Source organism: Enhydra lutris, unplaced genomic scaffold (assembly GCF_002288905.1).
Source record: "Enhydra lutris kenyoni isolate GAN:26980312 unplaced genomic scaffold, ASM228890v2 scaffoldscaffold20, whole genome shotgun sequence".
NCBI classification, from domain to species: Eukaryota; Metazoa; Chordata; class Mammalia; order Carnivora; family Mustelidae; genus Enhydra; species Enhydra lutris.
In genome coordinates, this window is record NW_019154104.1 from 29216411 (window position 1) to 29239163 (window position 22753).

General features: G+C 49.5%; 1 protein-coding gene across 2 annotated transcripts in view; it reads left to right on the forward strand.

Annotated features, from left to right (window-relative positions):
* Nucleotides 1-22753, forward strand: part of LOC111148488 (Enah/Vasp-like) — a 144346-nt gene that overhangs the window by 63651 nt on the left and 57942 nt on the right. Inside the window, exon 1 of one of the 2 annotated variants that reach the window (XM_022505068.1) lies at nucleotides 9280-9498. The exons of the other annotated variant lie outside the window; for it this stretch is intronic. Within the exon in view, the coding sequence (XP_022360776.1) occupies nucleotides 9488-9498 (11 nt within the window). The 5' untranslated portion in view covers nucleotides 9280-9487. Of the gene's footprint in view, nucleotides 1-9279; nucleotides 9499-22753 lie in introns of those variants that run through there. 2 annotated transcript variants of the gene reach the window in all.

A 22753-nucleotide genomic window follows, 5' to 3' on the forward strand; every position in this document is an offset into this window, starting at 1 on the left:
CCAAAACACAGAGATATAACAAAAGCAGCAGTGGGCTGGGATACTGAGAACTGGAGTCCACACTCCATTTTCCTGGGCCCAACAAGGGTTATGTTTGGGGAAAGAGGACCAGGGGAGAGGGAAGGGGCCTTAAGTTACCTTCTGCGTCTTCTGTAGTTTGAGTTTTCTATCTTTAAACAAATAAAACTTTAAAATAAGGGTTGAGTGGGTAGCTAATGGCTTCCACTTTTTTTTACTTTGTATCTATTTTTAAAAATATCCAAGAAATCATGTATTTTTGTCTTCACTAGGATTGTTTATTTAACTCTTTCTCCCCCAAATTTTTCAGTTACTTTACAGAGTTGCATTTATAATACATACATATATGGTCATGATTATTTTTCCTACTAATTAATATTCCTCTAGATCCTTGATCATGTTTTTCTCCTTAAATTCTGTTTGTCCAATATCAGAATTGCTAACATGGTGTTCTTTTATTTATATTTGCCTTATAACTTTTCCATTTTTGAAGTTGCATTATTGAATTATCCTGTTGTTTTAACTGTCTTGTGTAAACTGCTTGACTCTGGTCATTGTTTTTTATCAAAGCCAACAATCCCTGTCTCTCGACCAGTGATTTTTAACCCATTTGTGGTAGGTCACTGCTATCACATGAGTGTAGCTGCCTACAAACCAGGCCACGTGTGTTCCTGAGACTACACGGGCAAGGACTGTGTGAGGGAATCCGTTCCCAGAGTTGCCGCTTCCACACATCCTCCATCCCGACACGGATCTGTCTGGCAGCTTGCCTGTGACGTGCTGGCTCCCCTTTCTCCCGCCACCTTTCAGGATTCCTCTGTTCTCACCCGAGCAGAAGGACATACCACCTGCCTTTCCAAATCTTTTTTTTTAATTATTTTATTTTATTTCTTTATTTGACAGAGAGAGAGATCACAAGTAGGCAGAGAAGCAGGCAGAGAGAGAGAGGAGGAAGCAGGCTCCCCGCTGAGCAGAGAGCCCCATGCGGGGCTCGATCCCAGGACCCTGAGATCATGACCTGAGCCGAAGGCAGAGGCTTTAACCCACTGAGCCACCCAGGTGTCCCTGCCTTTCCAAATCTTAGGAAGATTCAGTGCCTTGGGCTCTCCCAGCAGTCAGCAGACCAAACAGAGGACTCAAGTGAGGCTGCATTGGCCCTGAAGGAGAGTTTCCAGAGAGCAGGGGTAGTGGCTATGGAGAATGTTGCAGAGGGCAGCCTCCATGTCAGCAAGGCCTCCGACTCGTGGCCAAGCACTGCACCTCATCTCTCTGGTTGTCTGTTTAAAATTAAAGACTCCAGAGGTGATGTGCTCTCACTGTGATGTATATAAGCACGACTGAGTTGGAAAATTAGTCGAAATTTTTTTTATAGCAAGGAGATTTGATTTGGCTGAACAGTTTGACCGAGTAAACAGGCTCTGCCAGTTCAGTTTGCTGGCGGACCTTCTTCATCAACTGAAAATGCTTAGGGATGGCTGGCTGGCTCGGTTCAAAGAGTGAGCAGCTCTTGATCTTGGGACTGTGAGTTCGAGCCCAGCACTGGGTGTAGAGATTATTTAAAAATAAACTCTTTAGTGGTTCTGGGGTGGCTCAGTCAGTTGGGCATCGACTCTTGGTTTCAGCTCAGGTCATGATCCCTGCACTCAGCACAGTCTGCTTGAAATTCTCTCTCTCTCCCTCTGCCCTTCTCCTGCCTCTCCCCGGCTTGTACGCACACTTTCTTTCTCTAAAATAAATAAAATCTTTAAATTAAAAAAAAAAAAAAAAAAAGCGCTGGGCTCCTGGGTGGCTCAGTCAGTTCAGCATCTGCCTTCAGCTCAGGTCACAATCCCAGGATCCTGGATCAAGCTTCATGTCTGGGTCCCTGCTCAGCGGGGAGTCTGCTTCTCCCTCTGTCCCTCCCCCTGCTCATGCTCTCTCTCTCTCTCAAATAAATAAATAAAAACTTTTAAAAAATAGAGCTTAAGCTCACATGTTAAGTTGTATTCGTAAATTTAACATACTTAATGTACATATACAGGTATAATGTTTCTAAATGTTAAGTGCCTTGCAACCATCTCAGGAAAAATTATAGATGCCACCAAAAAAACATGCAATGGGATACATAATTTTCCTAAATATTTCTAGAGGGTACACAAGTGGAAAAAAGTCAGAGATGAGAGTAGTAGCACTTGCTTCTGCTGTCTTATTCTATATTTTCTCTCTCTATGTGTTTTTAATGCCTCTTCTCCTTTTTTTTTCCTCCTGCCCCACCTTCTGCGTACACATATTAAATTTTCTAAAAATACAAATTCAAAATCATACATTCTATTTTCACTCTCCTGCTTGCTACTCCTAACTTACTGTGACCTCTCTTTACACTTTTTTTTTTTTTTAAGATTTTATTTATTTATTTGACAGAGAGAGGTAGAGAGAGCGCCCAAGCTGGGGGAGTAACCAGGGGAATGGCAGGGAGAGGGAGAAGCGGGCTCCCCACTGTGCAGAGAGCCCAATGTGGGGCTCACTCCTGGGACCCTGGGATAGTGACCTGAGCCGAAGGCAGACACTTAAATGAGCCACCCGGGCGCCCCACTTATACTTATTTTTTGTTGTCATTGATTTAAGGCTCTCAATGTCCATGGCCTCCTCAGTCTTCAGTATTCTCTCACCTCCCTCTGTTCCACATAGACTAATACCCGCACACACAAGGACTGGTGCATCTGGAATTTCTGTCCTAAGTTAGATATGTTTTCCTTAAAAATGGCTATTGATTATTACTGCTTATCAAACAATTAAACCTCAGGCAATAAGAAACTTTACTAGATCTTTGCTTCCCCCAGTTTTTTTTTTTTTTTTTAACTATTTTTTAAAACCATCTCAATCTGCAATTCCGTGTTACTGAGTACATTCTCAGTGTTGTGCAACCATCACCACTATCCGGTTTCAAAACGTTTTCACCTCCCCTAGAGGAAGCTCCATACTCACAAAGAGTCTCTTCCCATGCCTCCCCCCATTAATTATATTTTTTTAATGTTTTTTAATGTTTTGACATCTTTGGGGGACCTTGCTAACTAGGGAGAGGCTCACCGAGCTAGCTAATTCCTATAGACGGTAAACTGTTGGGGGGCCCCATTTCAGGTATGAGCCAACCCATCCCAGTCACATCCCCACCCCCTCCCTTATCTGACTCACAGTCCCCAGGCCAGGATTTCCCCTGCCCGAAGCTACCCCCAACAACTAGGGACAGCCCCTGTCCCCTCCGGCCTGTGGGAATTATTCAAACTAGCAATTCTAATCCGCTTACCCTGCCCTGCCTTTCCCCCAGAAACCCCCAAAAGGGCTGTGGCCTGTTCTTTCCCCTTGCTCCTTCCTGCCTCCTGACAACACTGGTGCTTCCCTAATACCATGCCTCTTGTTTCACGGGGGAGCTGAGAGTAACATTAAACCTTTCTTTTGGTGGCTTTGTCATCATTCGGTCACCTTTATAGACTAAGACCAAGGCACAAGGTATTGCTGCCACCCACAACGACATTGATCTGTGTTCAGAAACAGAAACAGAGATCAAAATGTACTTCTTATTATATATCACAGGTTACTTCATTTGTTCTTTTTCTTCCAAGTCTTACATAGTGCTTGCACTTCTCATAGATGTTCTGATTTTCCCCTGTGAGTTCATCATTATTTCTTTGGAACATTCAGTTGACTTGGCTGGTAATGTCTGTTTATGCTGCAGATGAGTTTTGCTAGGAGCTTGGGCGGGATGGAAGTTACTTGGGGCAGAGTACCCTGTATTGCAGACCAGAATCAAGCATTCCCTTCCCAGATGCTGACATTTGAAAAACAAGACCATGTCAGTACCCTCTCTGTACAGTAGTAATTCACATACTTCCTGAGTACCGGTCTTTTCAGCAGAACAGCCTAACGAATATTCTGAACACACAGCATGTATCCAAGAATTGTGCTGAGCGCAACTGGTGATAAAAGATGAACAAAACGTGGTAGCCCCTCCCTAAAGAACAATCATCTGTGACAGTTAAATGGATAATATTACAAACTGCAGGAGAAACACCACAGCAGGAATAACGTTGTCTATCTTGGGGCTGGATAAACACTTCATTGAAGAGGTGATATGTAAATTGGGTCTTGAAGGGCAAAGCCAGGTGTGACTGCATTTGGTCACGCAGCATTGCCAGGAGATTTTCATAATGTGTCACTGATGGTAACTAGTTTTGTGCTCCGTCCCCTTGTCCTCCACTCCAAGGACACGAGGACCTTCTACTCAGAACACTGTCTTTTTTTTTTTTTTTTTTACACAAATTCTCATGAAAAACTAGTATTAGGAAGCAAAATTTTTTTTCTGTATTTCTTAGTCAAAGACCATTTTATGCTCAAACATCCCACCAAGAGAGTAGAAGAGAGAACCGTCTGTTTACAAAAAACAAACAAACAAACAAAAAAAAACGAAGATCCACAGAAGTTAGATTACTCTCCCAAGCCACAAAACAAGCCTTCGAATTTGATCTCTTACATAAAGTGTCCTGTAGTGTGGTTCCCTGATTTGTCGTCAACCATTCTTCTCTCTCTTGGGATCTAGACACACGGGAAACATCTCTTTCCATCCAAGCCAATACAGTTGATGCTTACTGGGCATTTACTATGTTCAAGATGCAGAGCCAAATGCCTTAGCATTTAGTATCCTGTGTGAGACCTTCCCGTTCATTCATTCGTGTAGTCATCGAGAGTCAGCATTGCACCTGCTGCATCCTGAAGCGTGTACTGAGTGCCGAGCTCAATTCATAGTAACATTATGAGGTGCTGCCTTATAATCACTTAGGACATCACTTAACACCCTCACTGACTGGTCCTTCAGATGTTAACAGTGCCTGTCCTATTTTTCCTACCTTTTCTATCGCCTTGACACTATTGAGTCGGGAATTGATGTTGTACCTGCACTCGTAATTATGAATATCGACAGTCCTTTCATTGAGCAGAGGAGGAAACCAGGATTGAGAGTGGGGAAATAAATGCCCAAGGATGTATGGCATGTCAGTAATAGAGCATGGGCTAGAATCCGTATCTCATAACACCCTAGCAGAAAATCTTTCCATACTTCTTAGTCCTCATAATTTACATAAGTGCCTTCTTAAAGCTAGATGACAGGGTTAAAAGATTGACTTCAGAAGGGTCACTCTTACCTCTTATCTGTCTACGGAAACCAAGAAGAGTCAGTAGAAACATGACTGGAGGACAGTGGAATGAAGGGTGGAAGGGAAAGGCATCTTCTTATAGTGAAGATGTTTATACGTGGGCTAGCATCTTCAGGAAATGCTCAGAAAGCGAAAGAGAATACCCTTTGGTAGTTTAATAATCATTGACTTCTGCTTCAGACCATGATACAGGAATGATCGTGGACTTACTCTCCTGACCAAAAAAAAAAAAAAAAAAAAAAAAAGGCAAAAAAAAACTATGAACTGAACAAAATATATGAAGCACCTGAATATGCAGATACTGAAACTCACATAAGATATTAAATTCTTGCTGTTTTCAGGCATTGATAGGTAGCACAGGGCTCTTAGTCTTGAGTAAAGAAACACGGTAAGTCCCACAATGGCTCTGGCTTTCTGCCTGGGGCCTCTTTCTGGTTTGGGCACAGAATGGTGGGGCTCAAGCTCCCAAGCTCTCAAGCTCTTAATGAGCTCAGAAGGCAGATAATGGAATTCTAGGCTACCAAAATAGCTGGGTGTTGCAGGACAAAGAAATAGAGAAAAGGAAGCCTTGTGGTAGGAGCAAGGATAGAGTTTTGTGTGGGGATTCGCTTTGGGTTGTTGGCTAAGGGCTGGCTGGCTGTGCATGTGTGGAATGAGACTTGTCTGTGAGTCCTAGCACAGGTTGCCTGCTGTAGGGCTGAGGACTGAATGATGATGCCAAGTTCATGCAGTGCTGGGAAACCTAGGAGAGTCCAGTCACCTGAATGAAGAGACCTCACTGAGCTCCTCAAGCATCCAGTTGACTCCCCAGAGCAGCCATATCTTAGGAGTGGGGACTGTGCCCTTGAGTAAGGGCCATACCGTGGGGCTAAGTTCAAAATGGAAATACAACTTTAAAAGACTTTAAAAAATTAATACAAGGGCGCCTGGGTGGCTCCGTGGGTTAAAGCCTCTGCCTTCCGCTCAGGTCATGATCCCAGGGTCCTGGGATCGAGCCCTACATTGGGCTCTCTGCTCAATAGGGAGCCTGCTTCCCCTCTCTCTCTGTCTACTTGTGATCTCTGCCTGTCAAATAAATAAATAAAATCTTAAAAAAAAAAAAAAAAAGAATACACACTTGACTTCACCAAAAGAATCTGCCAGTAATTTACCTGCCTGCCAGGGCAAATTCAGTGCCTCTAAAGAAAGACTGTATTACCCAGACTCTCCTCACTATGACACTACAGTGTTTAACATACAATCATAAATTAGTGGACATAGAAAGAGTCAGAAGGTGTGGCCCCTACTTAAGGGGAAAAGCAATCAGTAGACCCTAAAGTGACTCTGAAGTTTGAGTTTGCAGGCAAGTACTTCCAAGTTGCTATTATACATATGTTCAGAGACTTAGAAGATGGATAAAGTAAGCAAATGTACACAGAAATGGAAATGGTAAAAAATTTACCAAATAAAAATTCTGGTACTAGAGATGAAATTTTAAAATTCACCACAGGAGATCAAAAGTGAATCAGAGATTGTATTTAAAAAGGGTTAGTGGACTTGGATACTGGTCAATAGAAATCACCTAATCTGCAAACCAGGGAAATAATATTGAAAAAAATTAAAAGCCTTGGTGACTTTGTGGGACGATACCAAGATGATGGGTATGATTGGAATCCTGGAGGAAGAGGAGAAAGGAAATGGGGCAGAAGAATAATGCTAGAAGAAATAATTACCAAAACCTTCCCAAATTTGCTGAAAACCCTTAACTTACATATCCAAGAAATCCTAGGAAACCCCTAGCAGGGAAAATACAAAGAAAACCACACTTCAGTATGTCATAGTTACACACCTCAAATATAAATTATACATATCAATACAGTTTTTGTAAGTTATACCTCAGTAAGAGTAGAAAAAATAAAAGCCCCTCTCCCCCGCCCCACAAAACCCAGATCTGACAAGGACAAGAGGAAGCTAGCAGGGGAGAGACCCTTTCCTGGCTGTGGTCAGGAAGAGACCTTGGGGTGGGAGAAGGAGTTCTAGTGACACTGTACTACAGTTCGCAAGTGGAGGAAGGGGGCATGGGGAAGGAGGGTGGGGGGCCCCTTGGCTGAAAGGCCAGGAAATTATTCTGTAGAGCCTCCAGAAGGAAAGCCAGTGCTTCCAACGCCTTAATTTTAGCTCAGTGAGACCCTTGAGATCTATGTCAGACTTCTTACCTATTATCTCACAAAACTTAAGATCATAAATTTGTGTTACAAGCTCTGAGTGCACAGTAATTTGTTACAGAAACAACAGAAAACCAGTACGGGGTGGAGAAAGATACACCAGGCAATAAGTAAACCCAAATGCCTACGTTAATACCAGACAAATTTAAAGACAAAAATGATACCAGTGGTAAAGAGGGACATTTCATACTGATGAGAGGGTCAGTTCATCAGGAAGATACAATAACCATAAAAATTTATGTACCGAGCAAGAGCTCCAAAATACATGAAGTAAAAATGGACAGAATTAGGGGCCCCTGGGTGGCTCAGTGGGTTAAGCCTCTGCCTTCAACTCAGGTCATGATTCCAGGGTTCTGGGATCGAGCCCCGCATCGGGCTCTCTGCTCAACGGGGAGCCTTCTTCCCCCTCTCTCTCTCTGCCTGCCTCTCTGCCTAGTTGTGATATCTCTCTCTCTCTCTCTCTGTGTCAAATAAATAAAAAAAAATTTTTTTTAAATGGACAGAATTAAAGAGTGTAATAGGCAAATCAACTGTCACCAGCTGGAGACTTTAACCCTTTCTCTCAGCAGTTGACAGAACCATTAGACAAAACAAATCAGTAAACCAGTAAGGACTTAGATCTGAACAGCACCTGACCTGACACTTTTAGAACACTGTACCCACATTTAGCACACACGTCCTTGTGCACACAGTACATTCACTGTATAAACTACCTGCCGGGCCACTAAACAAGTCTCCATAAATCTGAAAGGATTGAAAGCCTACCTGGAGAAACGAAGTTGTGCTAAGTATGTTCTTTGTCCACAATAGAATTAAATTAGAAATAAGTAACAGTAACAGATGTTTAAGAAACAGAAACTAAAATGCTTCTAAATAACCCATAGATAAAAGAAGAAGTCCTGTGGAAAAAGAAAATATTTTGAAGTCAAGGAAAATGAAAAGCACAGTTATGTCAAAATTTTGTGTCTTGCCCCTACAGCAGAGCTCAGAGGGAAGGACCTGTCTTTGCAAGCCTTTTACAAGACACGTTCAACATCCAGAGCGCTGTCAGCTATCCCTGAGAGCTGTTCCTTCCTTCCTTTGTGGAGCTGTTTTTCCCTGTACCAGTGATAGCATTTTAACACATGTATTCACTAGCATTCCAGTGTCTTCCTTTCTAGACTCCGAAAGCTCTTCCAGGACTTGAAAGACGGCCGTCCTCTTTGGCATTCCGTCTCCTGGTTCGAGCACAGGCCTGAATGAGGGACTGGGAAGGGCCTCTTGTCCACGACAGCCCAGTGGAGGCGGGCAGGGTCAGGGCCATGAGCCCCGCCACAGCTGAGGAAGCCAAAGCCCCAGCGTCACTCAGTGAGCAAGTGACGAAGCCAGCTTTCCAGTGTTCCTTGCGCCTTTCCTGGCAGGCCCTCAGCTGCTGATGGAGCTCTCCGCATTAGAGACAAGCGTCTCCTCTTCAAGGAGCAAAACTGATACCAGAGTCAACAGTAAACCTTCAGCAGGTCCCTAAATGTCACCATGCGGCCTGCCTTCTCTGGAGGATCAGGGAGGGCACGTCTGAGCTCTCCGAGGCTTTTCACAAAAGCCTCCACGAAGCCTCCCACAGGGACCCCCCCCTTTCTGTAGCAGGTGGAAAGAGCTAGGCCCAGGCCTGTCAGGCGGCTGTGGCTGAGCAGGGCGGCAGTGAGCAGGCAAGGGGGGCAGGTGGGGACCACTGCAGGTCCCGCCCCCAGCCCCAGCCTGGGGGTGCAGGCTCCCCAGAAGGGCTTTGCTTCAGGGCTGGAGGCCAGGCTGTGGGCCATGGGAGCGCCGTGGGGTGGCGCGGTGGCTCGACTGCCCACGCCGGGAGGTGGGGGCTCTGCTCTCTGAGCCTCTCGTTTCTCTCTCTTCTCCCTGGGTTTCAGTTTGTCACTGGGGTTTGTTTCCCCTTTGTCTCTGGTTCAGCTTCCTTTTCCTGTTTGGTCTTAAGTAGAGTCTAAAAATCAAGTTGCTGCCCTCTGAGGGTCTGTGGTCCTCTGATCGGCATAGCTTGTGGGAGGACAGGACTCACCTCCTCAGGGTTCCCTGTGCTAAAGCCTTTCAGCCATGGCCACGGGGTGAGTATGGGGACCAAAAAGGGGACAGAGGAATGTCAAGAGGAAACCTAGACTCATAATTGTGTAGAGCTGAAGGGACCATAGAAATCATCCCAGACCCCCTTGTTATACTATGGGGGAGATCAGGGACCAGAGGGCGAGGGACTTACCCGGGGTCTCAGGGCAAGTTAGGCACAGAGCCCACTCCCTCTCCATCTGCTGGTGTGTCATTACATAGGCCCGTGTCCCTCGATTTCTGTGATCTGTAATGGCTTCTGTGTTGAAGGCACTGCTCAGAAGTCAGACGGCTGCCTCAAATTGTAGACGGGCTCTGAACCGTCTAGGGGGTTGTGGTTGGCTCTGAGGTCCTGGGCTCTTCTCTCAGGTTGTTTTCTCTGAGTACTGGGCAAGGAGGGAATCACTGAGGTTCCTTTTTAAATGGAAACTTCAGGAACTGACTAGCAGAGTCCTGACCTGCTTGAGAGGCTGGTGACCGAGGCCATCGGCCCGTCAGACTCCCACCACTCAGGCCGTGCGCAGGTGGCAGCCAGGCCACACTGTGCGTGTCTTCTTGTGGGCACTCTCTCCGACGTTGGGGTGACACCTCAGCTGTGATTCTCCCCACCCTGCGACCCTAGGAAACATGGTCAGTGATAAGACAGTTCTGTCCCCCGGGAACTTGGGGTGTCAACTCGATTAACTCAGTACTAACTTTGTGTCGCCCTTGCTGTACAAAGTCCTGCTTCACTGGTTTTCTTTCTTTTTTTTTTTTTTTAAGATTTTATTTATTTATTTGACAGACAGAGATCACAAGCAGGCAGAGGCAGGCAGAGAGAGGGGAGGAAGCAGGCTCCCCGCCGAACAGAGAGCCCGATGCGGGGCTCGATCCCAGGACCCTGGGATCATGACCTGAGCCGAAGGCAGAGGCTTTAACCCACTGAGCCACCCAGGCGCCCCTTCACTGGTTTTCTTACTTGGTTCTGTCGGCCGTGTTGGCAGATCAGGAAGGTGTCAGCACTCGGCTTTTGAGGAGGAAGAAGCCAGCCTCAGGAAAGCAGGGGCGCTGGCCTCGGGTCGCATGGCCGCGAGAGGCAGGATGGCTGCCCCCTGCATTTTTCCCAGGGCGCCGCACAGGCACTGGAACTGGTTGGCAGCGAGCTAATAGAGCCAGCCCCAGGCGAGCGGATCGTGGCCCCTACGCCTTCTGCTCCAAGCACGTATTTGGTGAGGGGCGTCACAACCTCGGCCAGGCTGTCGGAGTCCTTTCCTCTCGGCCCAGAGTCGCCAGGGCCTGGGAAACGCTGTCTCTTTGCGGTTGGCTTTATTCCCGCTCCTTTGCAGCCGGTTTTCTATCACTTTAGTAATTTTCCTATAACTCTGAAGGACTTGTGGGTGGAGCTGTGGAGAACCGAATACTTTGATTTCAAAGGTGTGTGCACTTCCAGAGTGGGTGAGGACCGGAGTCGTTTTCAGCTGTGAATTACAGTGTGAAAAGCTCAGGCAGTTTACTCTGCCCTGTCCACTGCCGCTGCAGAAGAACGAGTCCAAAGTAAAGGGGGAGGAAGCAAAACGGGTTTTTTTAAGGTTTTTTAAAATAGTAAGAGTCTTAGAGGTCTCCATCTTGAAAGGCCCTTAGAGCCGACCCACAGTCGGGCAACCAGGTCAGTGGTGCTTTGGGCCTCTTACCCTCCACTTCAGCCAAATTAACTGCCTTTTATCTTTGTAAAGTATTCTTCAGGATCTCTTTGAGGGGAAAAACGTGCATTGGCAATGTTGGTCTTGAAGTCTGGATACTTCCTAGCAAGTCCAGTTCTGAGGTACACAGATCAGGAAACTGAGGTGGAGAGCCCTGGCAGGACCGGTCTGGTGAAGGAGGTGGTGGCCCAGCCAGGCGGAAAGCCCGGGGTCCTGCACGGCCTCCCCACACCCAGCCGGCGGGGCAGCATCAGTAGCCATGAGCAGAGCCGCTGGAAAACCTGCAGGCTTTTTGGTCCTCCCGCTGCTGACCTAACGGGGTATGACATCTAGATTCCATTCACCCGCGTGCCTGTAGCAGGCATCCACAGGGCCTTTGGATCATGGAAACTTCTGGCGCCCGCTCTGGCCACCCAGAAGCCAAGCAGCATTTCCCCGAGCACTTGGCTGTGGGCTGGGAGCGGGAGTGCATGGAGCCCATGGCAGTGTCCGGCCCACCGGGACCACGCTGGCAGCGTTGCCTTTCATTCTGTCGACAGTCCTGCGGGCAGTGGGGCTTGGTTTTTTGCTTCCATTGCACAGAGGAAGAAACCAAGGCAGAGAAGGAGCGACTTGCCGGGAAACAGCCTTGAGCTCCGGCTGCTGGCTCTGGGCTGCCCTTCCGCACGGACTGAGAGCTGCTCCGCTTGGGCATGCAGAGACGCACAGGGTTGGGGGGACAGCACTCAGGAGTGGAGAGCCGCGAGTCCCCAGCCCCACACAGCACACACAGTGTAGACGGGAAGAGCAGCAGGAGTTGAGACGTTGGGGCTGTCGGGACTGACTTTGAGGAGAAAGTGGGACCTCGGGTGAACTCCAAAGGATAGTGCATGATTTTCAGAAAGGCACCGAGCGGGGCGCCTGGGCAGCTCTGTGGGTTAAGCCTCTGTCTTTGGCTCAGGTCATGATCTCAGGGTCCTGGGATCGAGCCCCACATCAGGCTCTCTGCTCAGCAGGGAGCCTGTTTTCTCCTCTCTCTCTGCCTGCCTCTCCTCTTGCTTGTGATCTCTTTCTCTGTCAAATAAATAAATAAAATCTTTAAAAAAAAAAAGAAAGAAAGAAAGAAAAAGGCACCGAGCAAGCATCCCGGTCAGCGTCAGCTAGGGGCTGCTCCAGGCGCCAGGGAAACAGGGGACGAGACAGGCCGTCCTGTCCTGAAACTGCACCGCGGGCAGGGTCGGGAGGGCACGCAGTCAAGAAACCATAAGCCAAAGACAGAGAGACCAAACAGCACTAGAGGCTGGTTGCAGATGACCAGGCCATCGCCTCACCTGGCGCCCAGGTGGGGGACCTTTATTCAGATACCTCCGCCATGACGTCATGAAGCCACCATGCAAAACTCTGGAGATGGAAGCGTGGGGGGGGCACATAGGGAGGGACAGCAAGTGTAAAGGCCCCAACGGGAACAGTTTGGTGGGGTCAGGGGTCAAAGAACAGGAAGGCTGAAGCTACGTGAACCAGGGGAGAGGGAAGGGCGACACCGGCCAAGATGTGGACAGGCCTTCTCACGCAGAGCCGGCAAGCCTGGTGAGGGGGTTAGATTTTGTTTATTGTGTCGTGGGAAACCTTTTGGAGGGTGGTAAGCACGGGGAAAGGCATCCGATGGAGGGCTGAGAACAGTCATTCTGGGTGGCTCATGGTCTGTGTTGTGGCAGGAGTGGAGGCAGGGAGCCCTCCTGGCGGGCTTGGAGTCGTCCAGGTGAGAGGGGGCGGTTGGGGCTGGGGGGGGGGACAGTCAGCGTAGGTGGGGAGCAAGAGCCGGGCTCGGGATGCACTGCGGAGATGCGGCCCCCAGGACATCCCGCTGGGTCACCTGTGGGTGTGAAGGAAATGCATCAAACCAGACTCAGGTGGCCTGTGGTTTCCCTCGCTATGGTGGGGGTGGGGGGGGCGCAATGTCAGCGGCTAGAGTGCCAGCTGGGGGTCCGTGGGGTTTGTGAGCCTGTGCAAGACAGGCTCCCAGTAAACGGTGGTCGAACGAGTCTGCGCTTAGTGGGAACCCATTGATTCCAGAGTGTGGCAGGAAGGGCCACGAAAGAGAATGTGTCTGCCCCTTTCTAGTGGAGCCACTAATTTCAGTCCCTTCCCTGGCCTCCCTCTTGTCCTCATTGTGTTTGGTTGGTGTTTTGTTTCTTCTAAAGGCTTATCAGCTTCCAACATACTACATAACTTATTTACTATTTTTATTACTTATCTCTCTCTCCACACCTGTAAAATCTAAGTTCCAGGAGGGGAGGGGCTCTTGTCTGTTTTGCTACATTTATCGAGTGGCTGGATTTAATTAACTACGTTTGATGTGTGTGCTGGAGATACCCGGCCCACTGAAGCTCCTTCTCCGTGCAGCTTCCCACGTGGCGTGGTGGAGAAGAGGCCAGAGGAGCAGACGTTTCGCTCGCTCTCGGGTGGTGGAGGCACCAAGGCTCCCTGTCCAGTTGCTAGCTGGTTGGCTGCTCGGGCACGCTAATTGCCCCTTGTTCCACTGCCCTCAGATGCTGAATGCGTAAAGGTGTGAGAAGCCTCACACAGCCCGGGTCCGACCTACACCTCTGCGTCTAAGAGTCTAGACTGCCTCTAAGAGGAACATTTCCTGAACGTGTTGTCATCACAGGCGAGTCAGAGTCCAGAGCTTACAGTCAGACAGGCCATGGGAGAGCACATTGTTCAGCAGCTGCTCCCAGGGGCGTGTAGCTAGGTCACTTGGAGAGCTTCTTGAAACTTCTCTGCCTTCTCTTGTTCCAAAGAATCAGATGTGCCTCCAGCTGAGACACATTACCACACGGGTTCCGGGCCACTCTCATGAGAGTGTGAGGTGTTCCTCGGGTGTCCTGGGCTGAAGATGGCTGGCAACCAGTCTCATCCAGTGGTTTTACTTTGGTGGCTGAACCCAGAAAGGCAAAAAAGAACAACAGTTATCCTTTCTAGAGTGTTCCGTGCCAGGCACTGTGATGTACGCCGTATTTAATCCTCATCCTCTGAGGTGTTGTACTGTTGGTCCCAGCTTGCAGGCAAGAACAGGGCTCAGCAAAGAGATCACTCACTCCAGGTCATGGTGGTCTCACTTGACAGTGTTGGATTTGAAACCAGATCTCTTGTGTTCTCAAAAGCTAAGCGTAGCTGTAGCCTCTTGAAGGAACTCACCCCAAATTGCAGAGTCAAGGTTAGGACCAGGGCCTCCTAATGTCTGCTATCATGCAGTCTCTGATTTCACACCATTCATGCCACGAGAGGCACGGAGACCTCCTCTGTCCTCCTGTGGCACCCTGCGCCTGAGTCTGTCACTCATTCATCATCTGTGCACCCAGGACGCGGTGTCGCTCCTTTCTGCCTGTCCCTGTGGTGTCGCTCCTTTCTGCCTGTCCCTGTGCTTGCTCAGGTATGAATGGACTGAGCTGTTTGCCATGCTAATGATCAGGGGTATCTGCTGCGGTTCGGCCAGGTCTCATTCCTCAGCTATTAATTTATCCTGGGAGATGAGCATACTGCCCCAGTCCTGGGTCCAGCCAGATCTCCGTAGCTGTCCCAAGGCTGTGTTAAAACCCGTTCCACTTCCACAAGTAAGCAGACTCGCAGACGGTGAGGACACAGGCATGTACTGGAATTTATAAACGTTTCTGAGGTTTGAGTAGCCCCAGTGTCCTCATGGACTATCGAGCGGCTCCCCACAGAAAGTGTTATGTTGGTGGCCTGGAAAGAAAGTGTGGGAAGTGGGTGTGAGACAGCTTCTGTCTGAGAATATCAGACTCTCGCAACAGTTGGTTGGAGTGTTTTTTCCAGATTCCACTAGACTCCGCAGAGAAGTGGAGAACAGCTGTCCAAGCATCTGGGCCAGTGGTATTATAACAGAGAAAAGGCAAACATCTCGATGGTAGGTGACAGAGCGGGCTGATCCTCCCAACCAGTTCGGATGGAAGGAAAGATGTCTGGGCTCACGCGGAATTTAGGCTTCATACAGCCAAAGCCTTCCTTTCATTCTGATGCTTACAAAAGTGGGGCTCAAACAGTCAGCATTTGAGTTTCTGCATTTGAAAACACGCAGACCTCACCCACTGTTTTCGTTGCCGTAGGTAAGCCGTTCTCAAATGTGGTTAGGAGAACTGCCCTTTTAGGGGTTTGTGAGTCAAAACTATATTTATAACATTAAGACATTGTTTGCCTTTTTCACTCTTATCTCACAAATGCACGGTGGAACTTTCCAGAAGCTACATGACGTGTTGACATTGTCACTGTGACAGGTAATGAAATGGGTGCTTGTGCATTCTTGTGTTTTAGAAAGTTCTCAGTTTTAGTTTCAACTGTGGTGAATACGGATAGACTTAAGCTACGTAAACAGAAGCTTTTTGGCATCCTCAGTAGTTTTTATGGGCGTAAAGCGGTCCTGAAACAAAAAAGTCTTGAGAACCTCTTTTGTAAAATAGTCCATTATGAGCGTGAGCTGCAGGAGGTGCACGCAGAATCGGCGAGCCCCCAGTTCAGGATGGCGGCACCTGCGGGAGAGGAGGGGCCCTGAGATCTGGGGAGAAGGTGCCCGGTTTCACTTGAGGTGACACCACATCCCAGACTGAGTGGTGGGATTGTGGGGATCCACTTCTCACAGGTATGAAATATTTCAGAATACACGTTTTAAGTTGAGAGCCTAACATTAAACATATTTCGAGCCTGTTGCCACTTAGAGGGAAAAAACCACCCTATGAATGGTTGACTAATTCTCAAGGGGGGAATGCACCTTTCCACAGGAGAGATCTGGCGGCCATTCCCTTAATCCACTTTGCGTCTGGAAGAGGAGGCCACTAGCATTGGGTGCCTTCTGCTGGGCTGGGGTCCAGTAAGTACCACCATCACCTGTGCCGGGTTCTCGCTGAATCCAGTCGTGAGAAACAGTCCAGAATGTGGACAGCCTATAAGGCAATTGGCCTGAGCTCTTCACACAAAAAAGTCAACATCGATGAAAAATAGAACATGGCCTAACATTGTAGCTTAGGAGAGAAAAAGCAGACAGTGCAACCAAATGTCATGTGGTAGATCGTGGACCCATACAAATCAAACATTTCGGGGAAAATTGGGTGACTTTAAGGTGGCTCTGTATTAGCTATTAGTAAGGTATTTTCTTAAATGTAATAATGGTATTTAAATTATACATTAGAATGTCCTTATTTTAAAGAAATGTGTGCTAAAAACCTTAGGATTGAAGTAACACGGTATCTGCAACTTTCAAATGGTTCAGAAAAAGAAAAAAACCATAGAAGAGATAAGTCACATGTGGTAAAAAATGCTTTACTAAGTAAAGCAGAAAAGCCCTGTTGTATGGCGGAAAGGAAGATCTGTGGTCTAGACACGGCCCTTCCACATAACAGCACAGGACCCTAGGAGACACTCCCCTTCTCCAGGCCTGTTTCCTCCATCTGAATAAAGTACTTATTATTATTTCTCAGCTCTGACAAAGCTGTGATTCCAAGTCCCTGTGTTCCTTAGTCACTGAACTGAGACATCGAGGTGTAGGCAAATGCTAAAGCAGACATTTATCCGAAGGTGTTTACTGAGCAATCACTAGTCACAAGCACCGGGGCTACCGAGATGAACAATATTTTTAAAAACAAACCAAAAAAGAACTATCCTCGTGGGGGACAGAGAAAACCAGCAGACCTTCAGTACAGTGGTAAGTGGCATAAGGAAAGGTGAAGCAGCTTCTTCTCAGCGGGAAGGGATCGCTGTCGGGAGATGACACAGAGGACAGGTGGAGGATGGTCCCGGTAGAGCAGGGCATTTGAGCTGCCCTGGCATCAAGGCCTGGCTGGCGGGGCCCCTCCCGGGGATGAGCCCAAGCTCTGGACGCTCCACAGGACAGAACCTGACAGCCCGAGTCCCTCCTGGACACCCTAGGTGATTCTCCAGGCCACAGGGAAGAACCTGCCGGAGACCTTGGTTTCCTCTGTAGAGACTGACAGAATAAGGGGTCATGACAGCTCTGCGTGTGGGTACAGAGGCACCTCACGCTGATTCCACCCAAGTCTCCGCTCACACAGGCGTGCCATTACCAGAGCCAGCATTTGCTCGCCCAAGATGGTAGCCGGGGGCCGATCGTGTTAGTAAACTGTGCTCCGGTTTATCTCCTCAGACGGATCCAAGCTCCAAGAAACTGAAAACCTAGTCAAGAAAGATCACGCCCCTCATTTTCCAGAGCCTTGCGTGTGCTCCCTGAAGCCATGTCGCCGGCTAACGACAGGCCAGGCCCGGGCTCCCTTCACTCCCCACACCGTCTCTGTGATGGACAGTGTTGACTTGATGCCCCGGCCTGTGTTTCTGATACATCTCTGCTCCCTGGCTCACACCAGCCCCTCAGATTTTTCCTTTCTGCCCCTGCTCACTGGGAAAGACTGGCCAGAAAAGGGGCAGAGTAGAAATGAACCAAGTTGCTAGCGCTGTCAGCCAACCGAAGGTGCAGAAAGGGGCCAAGAGGACAAGAACAAGGGCAAGTCTGTCACCTCTGGCAAATGGAAGGCCACCAGTGGCCCTGGAGAGAGGGACTGGAGTGGAGCGGGTAGGGGACCTGCACTCTGCTGGTGGGGCCCGGAGGAGACGGCACAGCAGGCGAGGGCCGAGGGGTGCGGCGTGTGTTCGTGGAGGCAGAGTTGAAGGGTGAGTGGGAGCACCCAGCGAGTAAGGCCCTAGAAGCCAGAAGCAGAGGCCTCCAGAGAAGGGAAGAAGACAGGGTCCAAGCTAGTGGGGCCTGTTGTTGGGGACAAGTCACTTCAAGTAACGTGGGGACAAATGTGATCACTTGCTCATGAGGGTTGTTGAGTATCCCATGACATCACACGGGCTTTGACGCAAGGGACCTGCACATCGGGCAGGAGGGGCACTTCATGCTTCAGAGAGAGGGGGTGGCGAAGGAGAGGACGGTCCCCTCCCCTGTGTGCCTCGCCGTGGTGCTGGGGGGTAGCCTCGCACGCCAGAGCGCCCAGACAGGTTTCCATGGCCCCCACCTCCCGCGGCGGCTGCCCTCCTGCCGGCTGAGGGGCTTCCTTCCTGATGATTCTCAGCCCGCTTTTCAAGTTCACTTTCATCGCTTGCATGTTGAAAGTAAACAAGTCAGGACTTTACCAGCCGCCTCAGAGTCTGGCTCTGTTTCTGCTTGGCTTTGGGAACATTTATTTATGGCCACTTCTCTCTGGCCTCCCCTGTTCCCTCGTCACTTAACTAGTTCGCTCAGCAGCTGCTGAGCCTGGGCTCGCGAGGGCTGTGGCCCCGGACTCCATCGGGAAGGCCATGGGGGAGCTGATGGCTCACCCTGGGGCCTGCCCTCCAGCAGCTCTCCTTCTTGGGAGGAAGATAAGTGAAAGAGCTATCGGCAAAGCTTGAAAGTGATCAGAGGACACAAGGCCAACAAGGGGGGCAAGGGGCAGACGCACACGTGTTGAGCACGCGGACTGTACTGGATACTGGGCACCTGCACAGAGAAAAATACGTACATTTTCTTGGCTCTGTTTTATGGAAAAGAATTCCTCCCGCAGAACCCCATGATTTCCCTGTGACGGCATTAGCATGCCCATTTCGTACGTGTTCATGTTTCCTGCTAGACTGTAATCCCTTCGGGACAGGGACATGTCCTTTTCATCCCCAGAGACTTACATCCTGCTGTTCCCTTCGTAGTTACCAAGTGAACGGGAATGAACCAGGTGTTTGCTGAAGGCCGTGGCACTTGGCCCAAGCTTTAAAGAAAAGGTGAGGCGCAGACCTGTGGACATAGGAGGGAGAAGACACCTTAGGCAGAGGGAACTCCTTTCTTCTTCAGTTTCTTGAGTGATTCTGGCAAGTCATTTTAACTGGCCCAACGTCAGGAGGATGCTTTCGCCATCAGACCTGGCTTTACCGCCAAGCTGCTGGCTGGGCCGTGGACAGACCGCCCTTCCTCACACTTGGCACCAGGCATGGTGTGGGCAGCCCAGTGTCCAGAGAGCACAAAGAATTTGCCCTATCATCCTGGAACACCCAAGGTAAACAGGTGGGACAGGAACTGTGGACTAAGCCTTTGACCACCCCACAGGGAAGCCTGTCTTGAGGAAGTGGTCCCCGCCTTGGTGGCACTCATGCCCAGCAGAGGGACCCAAGGTAGAAGGCTGTTGGACGTCCCCTGCCGTGACTCCTGTTCTGTGCCAAGGCATAGGATATGCCAACTGGGTTCAGAGAAGGACCATCTAACTGAGCCTGGGGCTTCCAGGAGCGCTTTCTAGCAGAAGTAACATGGGTCTCAGGTCTGTAGGATGAGCAGGAATTACTGGGAAGCTAGGCTAGGAAAAGCATCCCAGGTGGAGGGAACAGCATGAGCTAGAGCATCGAGGCCATGGAGAATGGGGACAGTGAGTCATGAACAAGGTAGGCAGGGCACAGAGTGTGAGGGCCCATGCGGCTGCGGAGAGCAGGGATCGGACCCTAGTCTTCGGTGTAGGCTGCAGGGCTCCCGGTACTGCTCTGAGTGCTAACACTTGGGAAGTCTCTCTGGAGGAGGGGTCTGAGAATTTGCGTTTTAATGAACACCTCACCTGATTCTCGTGCTGCACACAGTTTTGAGAACCGTGAGCGCAAAGTGAGAAGAGAAGAAAGTCTAACTGGTTCACATTGGGGAGCACCAAGATTTAAAGTGGTTTTATAGTCTGGTTTGGAGCAACGGCCCCTTGAGAACACGGTGAAAACCTACTTCGGAAAAAGTTTGCACACTCACTTTTGCAAATAATTTCAGGGAGTTCTTAGACTCGTTAAGCCTTTCTGTGGCCCCCATTTTAAGCACCCCTCCTGTAAGTGGCGAGTAGAAGACCTCGAGCGAAGAAGCCTTCAGGGAGCCACCAGAGAGAAGTGGGAGCCAGGGAGGAGGCAGGGGCAGAAGCAGGAGACATCTTCAAAAGTATGGACATTGTCGCAGCATTGTTCAGTACGAGAGGAGAGGTTTGAGAACTCCAGAGCAGCCGCCTGTCCTGGGAAGTGTGCGCCAGCGACCTTGTGCGGAGCTGTTTAAGTGTCCGTTGGGGACAGAAGCCAGGTTCCAGAGGGGCCTGGAGCAGGAGCAAGTGGCAAAGAAATGGGGGAAGCAGGCAGGCAGGAGCCTGATGGAAGAGAAGGGAGAGCCAGAGGGAGCAGCGGGGGTAGCACTGGGCACCTGCTCACACTGACTCACTTCAGCCAAACTCACGTTCATGGGTGTTTATTGGGTGCTTAACCCTGTGACGGCTATTGAGTGAAAGATAAAGAAGGAGCTCCCAGGAGGGTGATCGCTCACCCTGGTCTACCTGGGATGTACCAAATAACCTGCCTCCCGGGAAACCCCTTAACCCCAGGCAAACCCTGTCCCCAGTCCTGCTGGGGAGACAGAGGGACAGTGTGATGACTTGATCTGTCTGCAGGGGGCAGCCACATCAGGGCACTGGGCTGAGCAAGAGGCTCTGCCAGAGCTGGGGGACAGGGAGGTACCATCCTTGTCCCTGCAGAAGAGATATGAGGACAGGGCATGTGGTTCCTTGGCCAGAGGGGCTGGGAAGAGCAGCCCGCCCTCGCCCAGAACAGCCTTTGGTCTCCCCAGGCCTGGGTGTGCAGGGGGGTGAGGCCGAGGGCTCCTGCAGAAGCAGCCGCCCCCCAGCACTGGGCACGGTGAGCACCTCAGATCCCGGGTGTCTGGAGACAGACAGCAGTGTCGGTAAGCCCGAACAGATGCCTTTATGTGGCAGCTGCTCGCTATCTGAGAATGAACGGAGTGGGACTGTGAATGGGACGTTCCCACAGGCTCGCAGTCATAAACACACTCACTCAGAATCGTGCGTTCCACAGACACTGGGTGTCTGCATCATACCAGCCACCGGAGTTACGAAGGGGAAAACAGCGGGGTCCCGCCTTCGAGGCACTCAGTCTCCTGGGGAAGGGGGTGTGTACGTGGACCCAGAGGACCAGGACCAACGAAAAGGGCCGTGATACGCCGCAGAGACAGCACGGGGCTGCGGGAGCCGCCTCTGGCCTGAGGGGTCCCCATGCTGTGCGGCTCCCAGCCCGGGCCCAGACGTAGTTCTCCAGCAAGCATCTGTGGTTAGCCTCGTTCCTCTCTGTTCCCTTTTTGGCCTTATGTCCTCTGTCCTTAGTTGAATTTACACACTGTCCTCTAAGTTTTTGTTGAAAAAGAGGCCCAGAATCACAGTTTCTCTCCTCTGAGCGTCCTAACAAAAGGGTTCTTCAAAGCTTCATCAATGTCTCATCTGCCACTTGGAGGGAAATGCAGGCTTCAATTTCTTATAAATTCCTGTGCCCACAAATACCTGTACAAAAGCCCAGGTGACTATGGGATTGGACCATTTGTTCCAAGAGAACCTTCTTCTGGGAGAGAGATTCTGGTGGTTCCTCCTGCTCAGAGCAGGCTTATAGGTCCCCAGGAGGAAAAGTCCACCGACCCAGTGATGCAGCACCATAGAGAACAAACCAGACACTGAGTTTTGGCTGATTCCCCCCTCTAATCAGCTGGTGGTTCTGATCACAGAAAGACGGCCGGTCAGAGAGGAAGCCCTTCTCAGAACTGACCTCACCTTTCCCTCCGGCTTCCTGCACTTTGGGGTTCCTCAAAGCTGGGAAGGGCGGCAGCTCTGAGGCCACACGGGCACGGCTGCGGACGGTTGTGTGCGGACGGCTGGGGGAGGAGGGATTGTCCGTTTGCATTTATGTGTATGTTTGCATAAATAGTTTACTCACTTGCCCAGTAATATTTTTAAAGAAGAAAACATTTGTCTGACTGCCCTTAAAGGATAACTGATCTAGACAAATGAAGCATATGATGCCTGTGGTTAGTACAGGGTTTTCATGTCCAGGGAAGATGCGGAGAAGACCGTCGTCTCGATGGAGCTCAGAGACAATGTCCAGGCTGGGCAGCAAACAAGATTTTATTAAAACGGGCACCTGGGTGGCTCAGTTATTAAGCATCTGCTTTTGGCTCAGGTCCTAATCCCAAGGTTCTGGGATCGAGCCCCGAATTGGGCTCCCTACTCAGCAGGAAGCCTGCTTCTCCCTCTTCTACTCCCCCTGCTTGTGTTCCCTCTCTTGCTGTCTCTCTCTCTCAAATAAATAATTAAAATCTTAAAAAAAAAAAAGATTTTATTAAAACAGAAATCCCAGAGGGATTATAAGCAAGGTGAATCGTAAGTAGAAGAAATGGGTATTTTCTTGCATTCAGGTTTTGTTGTGATAAAATAAGCCCAGACAAGCATCATTCAAATAGGAAAAAAAGAACCTATTCTTATTTTGGCTAACTCCAAGTTCAATTCGAACCTGAAGTGTTAACGACAAGGAACTGTGGCCATAACTAGAATAAGAAAATGAGTTCTTGGGTGCCTGGGTGGCTCAGTTGGTTAAGCGTCTGCCTTCAGCTGAGGTCGTAATCTCGGAGTCCCCAGATCAAGTCCTGCATCGGGCTCCCAGCTCCATGGGGAGTCTGCTTCTCCCTCTGACCTTCTCCCCTCTCTTGCTCTCTCTCACTCTATCTCTCTCTCAAATAAGGAAAATCTTTTTTTTTTTTTTT